Raw genomic sequence first — 18,394 nt, 5'->3', positions numbered from 1 at the left:
CNGAGGCAGGCGGATTTCTGAGTTCAAGTCCAGCCTGGTCTACAAAGTGAGTTCCAGGACAGCCAGAGCTACACAGAGAAACCCTGTCTCAAAAAAAAAAAAAAAAAATCAGCTGTGGGCAAGCCTGCAGGACAGTTTTTAAACTAGTGATTGATGGAGGAGGGTTTAGCCTATTGTGGGTGGCGCCATCTCTGGGCTGAAGGTCCTAGGTTCTATAAGAAAGAAGGCTGAACAAGCCATGAGGAGCAAGTCGCACTCTTCCATGGCCCCTGTATCAGCTCCTGTCTCCAGGTTCCTGGCCTGTCTGAGTGCCTGTCCTGACCTTTGATGGTCAACTGTGATGTGGAAATGTAAGCCAAATAAATCCTTTCCTCCCCAAGCTGCTTTGGTCATGGTGTTTCATTGCAGCAATAGAAACTCTGACTAACACAAGGAGTGATGTATCTAATGTGCTCTTCTGGGCTCATCCATTTTGAGCTGTGTTCCCCTCGTGGATCTGTGGGTTTTCTATAGCTGGCAGACCTGCTGGGGTTTTTTGTTTGTTTGTTTGTTTGAGAACTGGGCCTCTTGCAAGACAAGCTTGGCTTTCACTCTGGGTTTGTGCTTGGAAAGTGACCTCAAGTATGGCCTTAGCCAAATTGTCTTGTTTTTGTCTCTAGTCTACTCTCCTTCAGTTTTACCCCCTAATTGCCTTGTTTTTGTCTCTAGTCTACTCTCCTTCAGTTTTACCCCCTAAGTGCGGGCCAATGAGAGCCCACATCTGTCCTAGAAGCATTCTCCACCCACAGCTACAGCGGCGTTGCTTTGTTCCAGTTAATGGCAAGGTCGGGGCGCCCTCTAGTGGCTAATATTGCAAGTGTCACTGCTTAGGACAATTTAGGTGTTCTGTTTACCCCATCCCCCTAACTCTCAGGCACAGTGGGATCTCCCCACTTAAAGGTTGGTGTTAGCTTCATGACTAACATCACGGTAAGTCTTAGGATCCTGCCTTGTCATTCTCCAAGCGAGATGGCTCCATTTCATACACAAGACACTAAAGTCCATGATATGGAAAGTCCAGCCCGCAAAGGCTTCCCGCAGCTTGGCGGTGGCCTCCATTTATTGCGCTCCTCTGTCCCACCCAGGGGCGGCATGTTCTCCAGCGTCCCACTCTTGCTCCTGTTCCCATTCTCATCCCTTGGCTGCGGGTCAGTCTTGCCTCTTCCGGGCACTCAGTAGCCAGCAGGTTCCCCGCCTTTTCTGGAGTCTGAAGCAGCTGCCCAACCACCTGATGCTCGAACAACCGCCTGAACTACAGCGATGAAGGTGGGCGTGACCTCTGTATGGTGGTGCCGAGTCTTCAGGCCTGCAGTCACCACCTGGGGGGGGGGCGGTGTGTGTGAGAGGACAGGACACGTCTCAGCAGGGCCACAGATGTGGCTGGAGCCATTCCTGTATGGTCATGGGCCTCACAAGCCCACTTAGACCTACTTCGGGTCACATGAGCAGGAAGACTTGGAGGTACCTAAGCTTCCAAGGTCTCCTAGGAATGGCTGTTTGGCTGACATTGAGCAAGGACTCGGGATGATCTATGCTGAGGGCCTGGAGACCCCATACCTTGGCCAGGGGGCATTTGCCACTGTTTGCTTTGTCGTAACTCAGAAGATGCCAGCCTCTAGGATGCTCTCTCATCCCACACCATGATTCTGTCTCCTCAGCTCCCAGCCTACCTGATCAATGTCTTTCTCTACTGTTGTGGTATTAGGCAAAAGCTGGTTGTGCAGCCGGGGCTCCTCCACGGCTCTCTTCACATCGTATCCGAACCACAGGCTGTTGATGATGGCCTGGCGGGAAAGTATAACAAGATGTCAGTATAACCCAGGAGCAAGGGCAGAGAGAGATGGGAGCAGGAAAGGGCAGGCAAAAGGCACATACCAGTGCAACAGATGTGGTAATCTGGGTACCCCCTGAGGCTCCGACCACCATGCGAACCTGGCCGTCCTTATCCACAATGATTGAGGGACACATGGATGAAAGAGGCTGCTTACCTATGATCCATAGGAGGAGACAGGGGTGCTGGTCAGCTGCCTGCCTAGGGTACCAGCCCCCTCCCAACTCATGCCCTGCATCCCAGGATTCCCACCCTGCACCTGGCTTGATGAAGTTGGCTGGTGAGGGGGCTACCCCGAACTGGTTGATGAAGTTGGGCGAGCTGAAGTCATCCATCTCATCATTAAACAGGATGCCACTGACCCGAGACAGGACCTTGGAGCCAAAGCTGAAGATAGGCCAGCTCAGATAACGATATACAACCCAACCATTCCCCACCTGGTCCCCACCTAGCCCAGGCCAAGAGCACTCACTAGGAGCCCCACCCACCCACCCACCCCCAGGTCCCTGCTCTGCCCAACAGCTGCCCAGCCCCTACTAGAGGTTGATGGTACTGGTGGCGGCCACAGCACTGCCATCCTCTGAAACCGCAGACAGGTGAGCGGTGCCTCCATCATCCGGAAGGTAGAATTCGGGCTCATAGTAGGCGGCTGGGTGGGTGGTTTCATCAGTGATGCGGGCTCGGAGCTGGGTGGCGTAGAACTCAGAGCTCATGTTTCGAATCACCTGCCGAGACCCCAGAGCTGGCCTGAGGAGGTTAGGAGGGAGGAGGCGGGAAGGGGATGCAACAGGGCTGTCCCAGCTGGTCTTAGGAAGCCCCAGCCGTGGATCTTACCTCTATGCTAAACCAGGACCTCCCCAGGACCAGGGACAGTACCTTTTAAATCCGGCCTGACACCCTCTTTAACGTCTAGCCTGTGTCTGTCTGTCCCTCAAGCCACTAGACCCTTGCCATGTTCTTACATGATCTGTATGATTGTTTATGGGACTTGTGCCAAGTGATCAGAGCTGAAGAATCAGCAGGGAAGATTCAGGTCTTGATTGGTGTAACATGGAGAGAACACTAGTAGGCAGGGAGAGTACTGGAAATGGGAGGCCAAATGACAGGAATAGAGGAGGAGAAGCAGAAAGCATTCTAGTGGAGAGCCCTGAATGAAACCTGAGGGGTAGGGCTGGTGAGATGACTCAGTGGTTAAGAGCACTGACTGCTCTTCTGGAGGTCCTGAGTTCCAATCCCAGCAACCACATGGTGGCTTATAACCATCTGTAATGAGATCGGATGCTCTCTTCTGGTGTGTCTGAAGACAGCTACAGTGTACTTACATATAATAAATAAATAAGTCTTTAGGAAAAAACAAAACCTCTGATAATGGAGAATGAACAGGATGAAGGAAGAGGCTTGACTTCGGCTTTTTTGCTACAAGCCACACAGGCTTGGGGTAGAGGAGTAAGCAGGATGAGAAAGATTTTCATAGGTTCCATCTGGGGGGGCTCCCAGAAAAGACTGTGGACAACCACGTGACAGATGAAGACGTCACTGTGGGGGGGAGAAAAAGATAGTGGCCTTGAGGTCTTTGGCCTGGAGTTGTCGTTACCTGGGAAAATAAACGCTAAAGAAGGAGCAGATGGAGGGGCAGCTAGGGACTTGCTTGCTTTGGGACACACAGCCACGACACACTGAAAAACTCAGCTTGGGTGCATGGGCTCATGAACACAGGTTCATGTGTGAAGTTCACAGGCAAGACAAAGATGCAAATATGGTATGGGCATAGGACGGCTGCTGAGAACTATGGGTGGGAGAGGATGGGGAGGTAGAGGAAAAGGGGGCACAGCCAGAAAGAAATGGACCCCAGGACCTGTCAGGTTAGGCTAAAGGCCAAGCAGACTGCCCACTTGCAGGAGACTTTCCCTGTCTTCCTAGCCATGCAGTGATTGATCAATCCCTTCCCTGGTCAGCATCTATCTGGAGAGCTGTAGCAGTCTTCCTAGGTTTCCAGACTCTAGGAGTGGAACACTAAGTCCTAGCCCACAGTCAGTTCAAGTCACCCTGCAGCTCTTTCTAGCTCCACTCACTAGCTGATTCTGGGACCCCTGAAGCTACAGGGCCAGCAGACACCCCACCTGCCTGTGAGTCTCTGACTCTAAGGTACTCCCCAGATTCTCAGGTTCCAGAATGGCCCATACCATTCTTGCTCCCCCCAGTGAAATGTACAGACTCTAGGCTGTCTGGACTACTGGTATAGTGGGGCCCATCTTAACTAACGGTGACCTCTCCTTCACCTCCATTTAAGTCATACATTGACAAGATTCCCTTTGCCCTCCCTCACAGTGCACGATACCCTGTTCCCTTTCCACCAAAGCCCTAAAACAGTCCCCGCTGTTCTTTCTGGGCAGTATCAGGTCTTCTCTTTTCTCTCTAGACCCTGCCAAACTCTCCTTGGCATCACATAAGTCCCATGTCCCTCCCCCGGGGGCATGGTCACACATGCTTTTAATTCTAGCACTCAAAAAGAAGAGACAGGAAGAAGGTCTCTGTGAATTCAAGGCCAGCCTGGTCTAAGGAGTGAATTTCAGGTTAGTTGGAGCTACATAGTTAGTGAGACCCTGTCTCAAAAAACAAAAATTGTATGGCTTCAGAGCAGAGTGTGGCTCAGTGTCCTTTATTATATCAGACTAGCAATGCCCAGCGCATGAACTACCCAGTTCGAGCGAAGGCATGTGGCAACCTGGATCTGCTCAATAGAAGCAGAACAAGGCCATCACCATGCTTCGAGAGCACTGGCTTTAGAAACCAATAAAGCAGCAGAGGGGCTTCTGCAGGTTAAGGGAGCAGAGCGGTGTGGTGGTTAATTTGACTGTCTACTTGATTGCACTGAAAGACTCTCAGGTGGTTAGTCAAACCCTCACCTCCGTATGTGTCTGTGCTTTCTGAAAAGACTGGATCTGATGGCTCTGACCTCAATGGTTGGATCCATTGATAAGTTTTGAGATAGGATGAAAGGGTGGGTCTTCGTATGTGTCACGGGCTGGCCTTGACTTGTGCCTCAGCCTCCCAAATGCTCGGGGTGACATGTGTGGCTTGGATTGGAAGCGTCAATGAACTACTGGAAAGTGATGGCCGTCTGGAAGGCGGAGCCTTTATTGGGGATCCTGGATTCGTCACTGGGAATGTGCTTTGGAAAGATGGATCATAGACCTGGTCCCTTCCTGTGTCTTCTGCTTTCTGGTCACCACAGAGTCATCTTTGCTCCACTATACCTTTCTGCCATGATGGTCTATCTATCTGTTTTACTGCAGGCTCAGAAGCTTGTTCCTCTCTGGTTTTGTCATAGCAACCAAATGATCTACCATAAGAGGCCTGGTGGCAAAGGGTAGGATGTGATTTGATTAATGTTAAACCTAAAAGATACGGAGACCCTGGGGTGGGGGCTCCACCTCTGGCAGATAACGAGTCATGTAGCCCTGATATTGGTTTTTCTCACACAATGTGTGTGGCACCCTTGCTTTCAGGAATATACCCTGGACTGTGGCAATGGTTTCTTACTCAGGGAAACAAAGACTGAGATAGTGGTGGGGGTTAAAGAGAAAGGAAAGGCTTGTAGCAAATGCTCACAATCCAATGGGGGTGCCAAGGAAAGCATGCAGGTGTGCACTGATGCTCCAGGCTGGTTTTCCTATGGATTCATTGTTGCAAACTGAAAGAAAGTAAGGGTAGGCTCGGTGGCTCGTGCCTGTAACCTTAGCACTAAGAGGCGGAGGTAACAGGGTTGCCTTGAATTTGGAGCCATTTTGGATACAGAGTGGAGCTTTCTGCCTACTGGGTCTTAATCCCTCTCATACCCCTCATCATTCCCGAGAGATACAACCTGTCCACCCCTTCCTCCCTTCTATACTGAGCACTCCAAAATCCTCCAGGTCAAAGGCCCATGCATGTGCAAAGGATCTGAGATAGGAGCTGGGTTGCAGAGGTGTTGGGTTTGGAGACAGGATAACAAGACACCAATTATCCACTGTTAAGTCTGCTTTCCTCAGTTTCCCCAACACTATGAGCTCCAGCAACCAGAGGTCAGGGTAACGAGTAACATGGTAACGAGCCTGCCCTGAAATCAGACTAGGTTCAGAAAGCACAAATGAAGCCGGTGGGGTGGGTGGTTTTCAGAGCTCACCCAGCACCCCTTTGGCATGTCTCCCACCCACTGTGGGGTATCCCCTTACCTGAGACACATCAACAAACTTTGGGTCACCAAGCATGGTCCTCTTGGCGTAGGCAAACCGAAAGGCCTCCACGATACGGTGATACGTCAGCGCCTTCTGTTCAGGGGTCGCTACGCTCTTCGGAGAGAAGTTGTATCCTGAGTGGTATCCAAGCACATACTGGTAGTAACTGGGGCTCAAGGGGTTAACACAGCTCTTAGCCATGTTCCCCACCCTCTGCCATAGGAAAGGAAATAGGTAACAACCAACAGCAATGGCCATGCAAGAAAGGCATGGTTAAGACTAGGGTATGCCATGGGCTGGAGAGATGGCTCAGTGGTTAAGAGCACTGACTGCTCTTCCAGAGGTCCTGAGTTCAATTCCCAGCAACCACATGATGGTTTACATCTGTAATGAGGTCTGACACCTTCTTCAGGTGTGTCTAAAGGGAGCAATGGTGATGTACTCATATGCATAAAATAAATAAATAAATCTTAAAAAAAAAAAGATGCCGGGCGTGGTGGCGCACGCCTTTAGTCCCAGCACTCGGGAGGCAGAGGCAGGCGGATTTCTGAGTTCGAGGCCAGCCTGGTCTACAAAGTGAGTGCCAGGACAGCCAGGGCTACACAGAGAAACCCTGTCTCGAAAAACCAAAAAAAAAAAAAAAAAAAGACTAGGGCATGCCAACTTGAGAGTCTTAGGGTCTACGGGCTTCTGGAAGATCACTTAGACCAGCCAGAAGCACACTCTGGATAAGACTTCCTGCCTTGAACTCCTTGACTCTTCCTGAACATTCTTCCTCCTCTAGCTACAAAGCATCACCCCCTCAGGAGGCTACAAGCCATGAAGCAGGCTCGATATTCCACTGGGTCTCTGTCCCTGCCCCTCAGCAGGGCTAGAGAGAGACATCTCACCTTTGAGGATGTTCAAGATGAGAATCAGCACGGGCCCGCTGAGTGGGGCACTGGGCACATACAGGGTCGCATCACCGAGGTCGATGCTCATTGGATGCTCAATCAGCTCCGCACGGTAGTTGTTCAGGTCCTCAACCGTCATAATGCCACCTGCCGTGTAACTGCAGGTCAGTGGCTGTGTGATGGTGTTGTGTCATGGTTGGGGGCAGGGTTGTATCACATGGGACTGGGTTTACCATTGGGCACAGTATGGGGTGAAACCGAGAAGTATGGCCAATGGAATGCTGTAGGGTCAGGGCTGTTTAAGGAGTTTGGTCACCACTGAAGAGGACATGTTTGTACCATAGTGAGGAGACGGTCTATACCATCAGAAGGGCCCACAGGGCCATCAAACCGATAGCCCTGACCATCACCGGGACTCCCTAGGCACTAATGGTGCTTACCACCTATGCCAGGCTCAAAGAACAGCCTCCTTCCTGGTCAACCTTTCCTTTCTACGGCACAAGAGTCTTTCCCAAGTGGGATACCTGCCTCCATCTTTCCCTTACCAATCCCCTTCCTCCTCCCCCACTGATGACTGGGTGGATGGGAGAAGTCTCCTAATTCTCTAATCTAAGTAGGATTTACAGCAGTTAAAGTCAATATGCTGGGCTGGAGAAATGGCTCAGCGGTTAAGAGCGCCGACTGCTCTTTCCAGAGGTCCTGAGTTCAATTCCCAGCAACTGCATGGTGGCTCACAGTCATCTGTAATGAGATCTGATGCCCTCTTCTGGTGTGTCTGAGGAGAGCAATGGTGGACTCAAATACATTAAATAAATAAATAAATCTTAAAAAACAAATAAGTCAATGTGCTGATTCTCCTACTTTTCGAAACAGGGCAAGAATGCTGTGATTAAGGCCAAGCCCTCGGGCCTTGTCACCCTGCCAGTGAGTCAAAACTCCCCTCTTCTGCTTAGCCCAAGCTGTCCTCTTTCTCTGCCTGACGGCCATTGCCCTTGCGGCTCATTTCTTGCAGGTCATCCTTCCAGATCTGAAGCCTCTAGTTCTTCTTCAGCCCCAAGGGCTGCCCATACCTCTATTTACACTCGAAAGGATTTCCTGTGCTGCTCAGCCAGGTGTGAGCCAGGAGCTATGAATCCAAGGGAATCCATTCCAACCCTTCCCCACCAAGCATTCCCTGAGGACCCAGAGGTCAGCCAACCTAGGCAGGGAGCACTTCAGAGCCACTCAGGGCTCCTTCTGTGGAGTCCTTCACTCCAGTCCACTCACCAGCCTCCTGGATGTCTTTCACAATCTGGGCTGTGAGGCTCCCATTGTAGAAGGCCTTGGCGCCTTCCTGGGCCAGTATCTGAAATGTGTCAGCCAGCTTCGGCATAGTCACTGTCTCTCCTTCTTGAAGCACCTTCCCTTGGCGGCAGAACACCTCGCTGGGGCAGAGAGGACTTGTGTAAGGCAGCAGGTGTGGGAAGCCAATTACACCTCATACCCACCCCTCACCCTTTTGTCCTCAGGGTGCAGAAGAGAAACACGGGTGGAATCTGTCCATGGGTGGGTTCTGCTCTTGCTTGGGGTTCTCAGTGTCCCATTTTGCTTGGGCCTCATTGTTCACTGGGGCCTCTAAATCAGGCTCTGACTGTGTTTCCAGATGCAGTAAGTGGCAGGCTCTCAAAAGCAGAGTGCAGTGCCACCAGTCCTTCCCAGGATGGGCTACATGGACATGAGGCCACCTACCACAAGGCAGGGGTCTTCTCAATGATGTCCCGTTTTTTGTCCAGGGCTATTGCCAAACCCTTGCCCACAGGGAAGCCGTGGCGAGCCAGCTGGATGCTGGGTTGGAAGAGGCGAGCCCAGGGGAGCCGGCCGTGTCGTTGGTGTGCCAGCTCATAACCGCGGATTTCACCAGGGACAGCCACCGAAAGGCCACCTAGGAACCAGATGAGCAGAGTTTGAGAGAAAAGACAGAGCCGGGCAGTGGTGGTTCATGCCTTTAATCCCAGCACTTGGGAGGCAGAGGCAGGCGGATTTCTGAGTTCAAGGCCAGCCTGGTCTACAAAGTGTATTCCAGGACAGCCAGGGCTACACAAAGAAACCCTGTCTTGAAAAATCAAAAGCAGAGAGAGAGAGAGAGAGAGAGAGAGAGAGAGACGGGGGTCTGGGGTGGGAATGGGGGTGGGATGGAAGGTTAGTTACTGGGTGGTCTGGTCACCAGGGCTATAATCCCTGCTACTGAGAAGCTGGAGCAGGAAGACTTTCAGACTTAAGGGCTGTCTGGGCTACAGAAGGAGCTCAAGAACTGCTGTGGTAGATTAACAAGACCCTACCTAAAAAGGAAAACGGGAAAAGAATTGGTGTGTCGTTACTCTGCGGTCAGGCGCTTGTCTGGGTCTAGCTCCATATTAAAAAAAAAAAAAAAAGCAGCAGCAACATTTCTCCAATCTATCTAATGGCTGGGGCTAGAGTAGCCTGGAAGGGAAGGGATTTGTTTCTAGGGTAGTGCTAGGAATCAAACTCGGGACCTCCTGGGTATTAGCTAAGGGTTTCACCACTGAGCTTCATCCCCATCCCAGGGGATGAACCAAGTTTAAGATCACAGCTGATCTTCGTAGTGTGAGCAAATACTTCTTAGAGGGTGCAGAACGAGGAGCGGGTGGCTGTGTACCTCCATTTGTGAAATCCTGTGTCAGGATTATGGTTGTCCACAAGACTTGGGGAAAACGGGATCCCTCCCGCCTCCCAAATCTCAATCCGAGCTACCTACCCTCAGTCATTCTTGTTCCACACAATTCCTGAACTCCGCCAGACTATACCAAAGCAAGGTCAGCAACAAAGATGAGGCAGCTCTGTGGCAAGAGCCCTGTACTGGCTGCTTTTATGTCAGCTTGACACAGGCTAGAGTCATCAGGGAGGAGGGAGCCCCAACTGAGAAAATGCCTTCCATAAGATCGGGCCATAAGCAAGCCTATAGGGCAGTTTCTTTATTGCCTGATGTGGGCAGGGCCCAGTCCATTGTGGGTGGTGCCATCCCTGGGTTGGTGGTCCTGGGTTCTATATAAGAAAGCAGGCTGGGCAAGCCACGAACAAGCCAGTAAGCAGCACCCCTCCATGACCTCTGCCTCGGCTCCTGCCTCCCGGTTCCTGCCCTCACTGCTGTTAATGATGAACATGCTATATGGAACTGTGAGTGGAATAAATTCTTTCCTCCCCAAACTGCTTTTGCTAATGGTGCCTTATCACGGCAACAGTAATGAAGTCTAAGACAGGCCCTTTCCTCCTGTCTACTGACCTGAGTCCCAAAACTAGCTTTGTTTTCTCTGTGTGCTTCGATTTCCCCATCTGACCTAATACGTCTCACTTTTTCTGGTTCACATCTTTAAGGAGCAAATGGGTTCATTAGAAACGGACTCCTACAATGGATTACCCAGCAAGCCTGAGGTCAGATCCTGACCGCCTTGCCTGCTAGAGAACAGCCATGACGGCCATCTGCTCCAAGTTCAGCCGGCTGCTTTCACAGCCGAAAGCTCGTTCTGTCCTAGCTTTACCATGTACTAGCTGTGGAGTTGTGTAATCTCACCTGGTCAGCATGACCTCCCTGGGTTTTACCAACCCACCTGTAGGACAGGGGCAAACATGACATCTTTTCTCCAGCCCCAGGAAACCAGGGAGGGTCCAAGAGCCTCATCAGCAATAACCACTCACTTGGGCAAGGGGACAGTCCCAGAGACCCTTGGGAAGTGTTACACTAAGGAAGTCATCTCTCAGCACTCAGAAACCCCCAAGAATACCAAAATGCATGCATGCCCACATCCCGTTTATGAAGCACACTCCTGTGTATTTAATTGTTGGTGATGACCTGCAGTAGTTAATCCCTAGTTAAGGCTATATAAGTAACTGGCAGCCCACTGAACTGTTAAGGAAATGTTGACAAGGAAGGAGGACTGCGTGTGTTCAGTATAGAAGCAAAATAGGCTTTTAAAAAGATTTGCTTGGGCTAGAGAGATGGCTCAGTGGTTAAGAGCACTGACTGCTTGCTCTTCCAGAGGTCCTGAGTTCAATTAACAGCAACCACATGGTGGCTCACAACCATCTGTAATGGGATCTGGCGCCCTCTTCTGGTGAGTCTGAAGACAGCTACAGTCTACTCGTATAGAAAGATTATTTTCTCCATGTGCACACACAGGTGCCTCAATGCAGGGCTGAGAAGAAATAAAAGAACCGACCCCTCCTTTCACGATGGCGATTTAACCATCTGTTATGGAAGGGTGTCCTGGGTACCCGAGCTGTCCCCAGGCCTCAGACAGGTACACGTTCCCGGAATGCTGCCCACATGATGGCTTACCTTCTTCAGAGTCCTTGGAGTTGTTGAACATGGTGGTATTGGCCAACCTGGGAGCTACCTCACGGGCATTGATAACCTCAACCTTTCCTATAAAAAGGAAACATGTTGGCAGGCCAGGTTACCCCCAACCTCTCCTATCAAGGGAGCCCAGGAGACACCCAACTCACTCTGATGGGTGAGGGATAGCCTGAGCCACTCACCCACCCGACCATGCACACTCACCTGTGGTGCTGTTGTAGATGGTGAAGAACAGGCCGCCCCCGATGCCCATACTGTGGGCATTCATGAGCCCCATACACAGCAGGCTTGCGATGGCTGCATCCACCACGGAACCACCTTCCTGTAGGATATCCCTACAAGCAGCCCAAAGGAAGGCAAGAACCTGAGGACTCCCAGGACGACCTTGCCCCGCACCCTGCCACCCTGCCCAAAAGAAGACAGAAGCGAGCCCCTACACCAGGTGTTTCTGCTTTGAGCAGAACCTCATGCTGCATCAGGCTTACTGTGTAGCCCAAGCTGGCTTCAAACCTCAGCCTCCTGAGGGTTGAGATGAGAGCTAGGGAGCTTCCATGCTCAGCTGGGCCAGGTTTTTGTTTCCTGGCTCGTTTACCTGTTTAGTTTATTGAGCTGGGGTCTTATCCTGAGGGTTGAGGTTACAGGTGACATTTTTGGGGTTTCTTTTTGTTTATTAAGTTGTGTGTATGTGTGTGTGTGTGTAAGTGCGGGTACCCATGGGGGTCAGAGAAGAGCATCAGGTCCCCTTTGACAGGAGTTTCAGGCAGTTATGAGCTGCCTGACATGGGTGTGGGGAACTGGACTTGGGTTCTTTGAAAGAGCAACACACAGTCTGAATCATTGAGCCATCTCTCTAGCTCTGAAGGTTTTCCCTTCTCTCTCTCTCTCTCTCTCTCTCTCTCTCTCTCTCTCTGTCTGTCTGTCTGTCTCTCTCTCTGTCTGTCTGTCTCTCTCTCTTTTGAGATAGGTTTTCACTACATAGCTCTGGAACTTACTATGTAGACCAGAATGGCCTCAGCATTGGGATTAAAGGCCTGTGCCCCTATGCCTTGCAAAGTTTTTGTTTCTTAAAGATATTTATTTTTTTCTTTTCCAAGCAAACAAATATACACGATTTCATTTTAAAAAAGGGGAGGGCTACTTTTTATTCATAGCATGGTTTTTCTGATTATGTCTCTCAATGGAAACTGACGTTTACAATATAATGAGATATCATTCTAACGTGGGCAGAGGCTGCAGAGTGGTTGCCTGGCTAAGAATACTGGCTGCTCTTCCAGAAGCCCTTGGTTCAATTCCCAGCAACCAGCACATTACAGCTCACAGCTGTCTGTAATCTAGTTCCAGAGGATCCAATGCCCTCTTCTGACCTCTGAGGGCACCAGGCATGCAGGTGGTGCATAAACATACCCACAGGCAAAACAAACACATACTCTTTTTAAATAAATAGAAAAAAAAAAAACCCACACCATCTAAAATGAAAATCAGACAGCAGCATTTTTCGGAGAGACATGCTGAAAAGAGGGACTCTCAGATCACCGTCCCTTTTCCCTAGACAGAGGCTAGCAAGAGATTCCAGGGAAAGGACAGGCAGCTCACTGGACACGATTTACGTCCACTTTACAGATGGGAACCTGAGTTATGCCCAAGCTCACTGGTCTTCCAGGGTGCCTTGCCCTAGCAGACCCACGTACCGTCCAATCTCTGAGCAGCGCTTGGCGTCGGTGGCCACCGCCGCCCTGGAGTACACGTGGTCGGGCTTCCCAGAGGTGTAGGGCAACCAGATACAGAGGCCGATGATGACAAATACCAGAACCACAGCCACCAGGCCCAGCACCAGAAACCGATTCTTCATGGCTCTGCTGCCCAGTGAGAAAGAGTAGAGTAAGACCCAGGCTCGAGAACTCCAGACCATCCCGCGCCCCTAACTGGGCACAGTCTAAAGTCAAGCCTCAGGGACACAGTCCTAGGCCTCCTCTCAGCTCCTGTCCAGCCCCCAGACCTTTGGCCAGGCCATTCCTTCTACCAAAAGCTCTGGATCCTACCTCCATTATTACAAATCCCCATTTATCTTCAGGGCTTATCTCCGTGTGGACTTCATTCCTAGCAGACCCTCCCAAGGAGACCCTTCAGACTCCACATGCCCTGGGTACCTGCTTACAGAAGAAGCCAAGCCACCACTGTCCTACTCCGGGGACGCTAGGCTTCACACTTTCCTTCTGGGTGCCTGACTCTAGCAGAGAGCCTGGCTCTATCTTTGGACTCCTGGAATAGCTTGGGGTTGGGCATCTATCATGCTCTTCTTCCAAGGAGACACCCAATGACTACCTGCATGGGTCAAGACTTACCTTCCAGTAGGAGCCCCCAAACCTTTCTTGGGGAGGTGGCTTTTGAAAAACAGCTGTATGGATGGGCAGGAACTCTCTCCACACTCTGCAGAGACCAATCTTCCCTGAACTGCTAGAGCAGCCTACCTCCTGGCACTCCTGAAAAATCACAAAGTCAAACGTGTGTAGGGCAGGCTCAGAACTTTTCTGGAGAGCCTGATGTGCGGAGCTTCCTCTGGCTCTCGCTGACTTCCTGTCTCCCATTGAACTCTTGAGCCTCAGAAGCTGCCAGCGGCTTCCATGTATGCATGACTTCTCCCAAGAGCTGCCGGGGAAGGGGTCACAGAACTGGGCATTCATGCGTAAACCCAGGATTTGGTAGTAATAGCAGCATGTGAACCATATAAAAGGGTTCAAGGGTCCAGGCCCTTCCTGAGACTGGTTGGTATGCACCTGTGGTGGGACTTTGCCACTTGCCTGCTGGGGTGTTTTTTAATAACTTGGATGTGTGAAATGCTATAACTGAGCACGGAAGCTAACACCTGTAACCCTTGCACTCGGAGAGCTGAAGCAGAATTGTTGTGGATTTGAGCTCAGCATAACCTACCTAGTAAGCTCTGGGTTAGCCTGTGCTACAGTGTGAGATCCTATCTAAAAAAAAAAGGGGGGGGGATGGGCTGGAGAGATGGCTCAGCAGTTAAGAGCACTGGCTGCTCTTCCAGAGGACCCGAGTTCCATTCCCAGCAACCACATGGCTGTTCACATCAACTCTCTAGTTCCAGGAGATCTGATGCTCTCCTTTGGCCTCTGTGGGCACCAGGCATGCAGATGATACACACGCAAACATTCAAGGAAAACACATTAGAAAAACACGCATGCTCATTGCTGACATTCCTCTCCCTTGGATCAGAGGGTAGGGTTGGTGGGTGGTGTAACAGGGTTTGGTGTTTGTCTCATCGTACGTGGGAAAGCAGATTTGCAACTCTTGAGGCAGAGGAGGGAACCAAACCCCAGGGCAGAGGGGACACCACCCTGTCTCAAATCTAGGCATGACTCTGACCTGAAGACAGAGACTCACTCCTTCCTTCCTCTGGTCAGTTTGGTGTCCCAGGAGGAAGCTGCTGGGCTCCTCCTATCCATTATGGCACCCAGGCCCTGTCCTTGTTGTCCAAGGGACAGTTCATACCCTTCTTTAGACCTGATACGGGTACCCAGGTCCCTGGGGAGGACCTAGGTCAGGGTCTGGGACTTCTGGTGAGAAAGTCACACTGAGGGTTTCGAGGGGGTCTGAGTGGCCAGGGCAGTCCCACATGTGGCATCATTCATCCTTGATACGGAACACTCCCATCTATGCAGGAGGTAGGAATGGGTGTGGTCACTGCTCTGGCCCAGTTGGGGCATCTTGGGCTTCATTTCTTTTAGGTTTGGAGGTGTAAACTTAAAGTGGTCCCAGGGTCTCAGCACGCTGAGGTGTACCATCCGTGACACCCGCGGTGCACAATTTTACCTTTCCTTAGCCAGCCATTCTGTATCCACCCAACAGCCCACAAAGGCACCAGGCAGGGTTCCTCCTTCTAAAAAGCCTGGGAAATGGGCAGCCCTGACCCCTGTCCCTTCCTCCCAGGACAGGGAGGGCTGGTCCAGCCTCCTTTGAGCAGATGTTTCCATCCAAACGGAAGACACTCGGCTGGAAGCCTGGGCTTCGATTTCCCACCCCTCCACCCCCAAGTTCTCTCAAAGATTCACTAAAAGAATGTGCAGAGCCAGAAGCCTGGCTACACCCATGTCGGTGTTGGGAGGGAAACCGAGGCATTGGTCCTCAAGTCCAGACCCCTCCCTTTCTGTAACTCTGGTGGGTTTCCCAGAGGCCCTACAGGCAGTGGGGACCCAGGAAAGAGACCCCTCTTCCTCAGAGGACGGTTCTGGAATGAGAAGGAGGAGGAGAATAGGTCCACCAAGAAAGTCCTGGTCACAGAGCTGGTTGTCCCCAAGAAGCAGCCAGAGCCATACCTGTCACCCTTACAGACTGGACCAGTGCCCCCACCCCAACTTGGGATCAGGATCTGGGGTTGAGCAGCTCCTCAGGGCAGAGGTAGGAAAGGGGTATAGGACCCACATGCTTACCTAATCCGAGAGGTGGGCAAGAGGTCAGCTAAGAGGTGCCCAGCATCCCAGAAGGGCATCTGAAGGCTTCTGAGTGGGGTGTGGGGTAGGGAGTCCTCTGTAAGAGGTTCAGCTAGGCTGGGGGGATGGTCAACCCTGACGTCACAGCCCGCAAGGAGGCGCAGCAGCGTCAGGCTTGTGACCAGGTGACTACAGTTCATGCAGCCCCAGGAGGGCTCTGGGCGGGGGAGGTGGGAGGTACTAAGAGCCTGGGAAAGGAGCTCCCCCACTTTCCAGATTTGGTTCCCTCCAAGGGGCAGAGGCCACCGGTGAACCCTTCCAGACAGCCCCTGCTAAGTCCCTCTGTGAATTTAGAGACAGACATGATGTCCTCAAAAATGTTCCTGAGGCAATAAAGTAGGGGTAGCCCCAGGCACCAGACCATAGCTCAGATCTAAGAGGTCAATGACAGCCGTGTGTTCCTGGAACAGGGCCTGGGGCCTCAGCTTCCAGACCGGTTCAACCACCATTCAAGGAACATTAGCCCACAGACTCAGACAGTGACAGGGAGCAGCCTAGAAAGACAAGGCCCAGAGAAGGCCATCCTGACACAAAGTCATATGATCCAGCAGGGCCATCCTGCCACATGGTTCCTGCCCCAAATTAAATGGATGCAGCTGTGGGTCTGCGTCAAGGGGCATCCAGTTCCCTCCTGGTCCTCACTGACCAAGGTGATCAATTCCCCAACTCCAGCACACAGTGTGGCAGCTCCCTGAACTCAGCAGTGCTTAACCTCATATACCAGAGATGCGGGGTGCTGCCATGACCTCATATACCAGAGATGCGGGGTGCTGCCATGCTTCTGAACACTCCCCTGCACACAACACACACACACACACAGCACACACACACACTCAGCACACACACAGCACATACACATACTGCACACATGCACGTACACCATATACATACATACTGCACACATGCACATACACCACACACAAATATACTGCACACATGCACATACATCATACACATACATACTGCACACATGTACATATACCATACTGCACACATGCACATACACCATACACACACATACTGCTCACATGCACATATACCATACACATACATACTGCACACATGTACATATACCATACACATACATACTGCACACATGTACATATACCATACACACACATACTGTACACATGCACATACTCCATACACACATATACTGTGCACATGCACATACAACATACACACACATGTGCACATGCACAAACACACACACAATTGCACATACACCCCAAGCTGAATCTAGGCTGAGCAAAGTAGGTTCCCAAGATGCTGTAGAGAAGGGTGGTATACAAGACAGCCAGACCAAAGTGTTTCTGCTAATCCTTCAACAGATCCACAGAGCTGTGGGCTGCTAGGAAGTCCCAGGGCTATGGGAGTCAAACTGGGCACAATGAAAACACAGCCACCAGTGAGAAATGAAACTTAAGGCTAGGTGTGGTGGTGTAAGCCTTTATCCTCAGCACTAGGGAGCAGAGGCAGGCTGTTCTTCGTGAGTTCAAGGTCAGCCAGTGCTACATAGTGAGATGGTGTCTCAGAAAGAAAGAAAAAAAGAAAGAGAGAGAGAGAGAGAGAAGAAAGAAAGAAAGAAAGAAAGAAAGAAAGAAAGAAAACAAAACAAAAGAAAAGAAACTGAAGTTTAGACAAAAGCAAACTGTCCAAGATGAGTTGTGCCAGGGAGGTCGGCAGAGCACATGTGGGTCAGGGCATCCCACCCCAGTCCATATGCTGGTAAGAACACCTGGGTATGAGAACACAGATCTCTTTGGCCTCTCAGACCTGTCTGTATCCTGACAGGACACTTACTTCACCCAGGCCTGAAGTTGGAATCTGCCTTATTTGCTGAACTGGTACAGACTGCAGAGGATCAGAAAACATACCTACAATCCCCTCACAAACACACATATACCCCTTACACACACACACACACACACACACACCAATACCCCTTACACACACATACACCTATACATCCTTACACATATAACCCTTACACACACACCTATAACCCTTACACACACACCTAGACTCCTTACACACACCTATACTCCTTACACACATACCCATAATGCTCACAAATACACACCTATAACCTTACACAGATCTATAGACCCTTTTTACCCTTCCTTCCAAGTGAAAGTGCTTTTTGGTGAAAAGCACTGTTTGCCGGGAGCCTGATAGAAGAGATAAAGTGTCTAGGCTCAAAGACCTGGAGGTGACAGAGCCTCCAGGAGCTGGGTAATGACTCACCACAAAGGTCTCTGCCCCACCCCCACCCCAAGCCCAGAGAGGGGCAGGCATGGCTGGAGGGCACAGTGCCTCCTGATCGGCTGACCATCACTCCTGCCAGGGTGGTCATATCCTCTTGGATCTCGGGCTGCTTCACTCTTGATCTCAAATCTACTTCCTGAGAACCAGGCTTCTCTGAGCAGTCCGTGACTCCACTCTGAGCCCCTAACACCCGCCTTACAACCTGGGTCACACACACACACACACACACACACACACACACAGAGAGAGAGAGAAAGAGAGAGAGAGAGAGAGAGAGAGAGAGAGAGAGA

The 18,394-nt window shown here is 51.1% G+C and overlaps 1 protein-coding gene across 8 annotated transcripts in view; it reads right to left on the bottom strand.

The window, feature by feature from the left end:
* Nucleotides 1–1,046: 1,046 nt before the first annotated feature.
* Ggt1 (gamma-glutamyltransferase 1) overlaps nucleotides 1,047–18,394 on the bottom strand; it is a 20,331-nt gene continuing 2,983 nt past the window's right edge. For 6 of the 8 annotated variants that reach the window (XM_029482920.1, XM_029482917.1, XM_029482916.1 and 3 more), the window contains 13 exons: nucleotides 13,674–13,811; nucleotides 13,020–13,187; nucleotides 11,536–11,666; nucleotides 11,314–11,400; nucleotides 8,709–8,901; nucleotides 8,247–8,404; nucleotides 6,978–7,127; nucleotides 6,085–6,221; nucleotides 2,408–2,595; nucleotides 2,130–2,257; nucleotides 1,915–2,027; nucleotides 1,710–1,823; nucleotides 1,047–1,358 (listed from right to left, as the gene is read on the bottom strand). In XM_029482920.1, the coding sequence (XP_029338780.1) occupies nucleotides 1,212–1,358; nucleotides 1,710–1,823; nucleotides 1,915–2,027; nucleotides 2,130–2,257; nucleotides 2,408–2,595; nucleotides 6,085–6,221; nucleotides 6,978–7,127; nucleotides 8,247–8,404; nucleotides 8,709–8,901; nucleotides 11,314–11,400; nucleotides 11,536–11,666; nucleotides 13,020–13,180 (1,707 nt within the window). In that variant the 5' untranslated portion in view covers nucleotides 13,181–13,187; nucleotides 13,674–13,811 and the 3' untranslated portion in view covers nucleotides 1,047–1,211. Of the gene's footprint in view, nucleotides 1,359–1,709; nucleotides 1,824–1,914; nucleotides 2,028–2,129; nucleotides 2,258–2,407; nucleotides 2,596–6,084; nucleotides 6,222–6,977; nucleotides 7,128–8,246; nucleotides 8,405–8,708; nucleotides 8,902–11,313; nucleotides 11,401–11,535; nucleotides 11,667–13,019; nucleotides 13,188–13,673; nucleotides 13,812–15,776; nucleotides 15,877–18,394 lie in introns of those variants that run through there. The other 2 variants (XM_029482919.1, XM_021174940.2) reach the window with 2 other exon arrangements.

This window comes from Mus caroli, chromosome 10 (assembly GCF_900094665.2).
Source record: "Mus caroli chromosome 10, CAROLI_EIJ_v1.1, whole genome shotgun sequence".
NCBI classification, from domain to species: domain Eukaryota; kingdom Metazoa; phylum Chordata; class Mammalia; order Rodentia; family Muridae; genus Mus; species Mus caroli.
The sequence above is the reverse complement of the archived record's forward strand: the minus strand, read 5'-3'. Positions and strand labels throughout refer to the sequence as shown.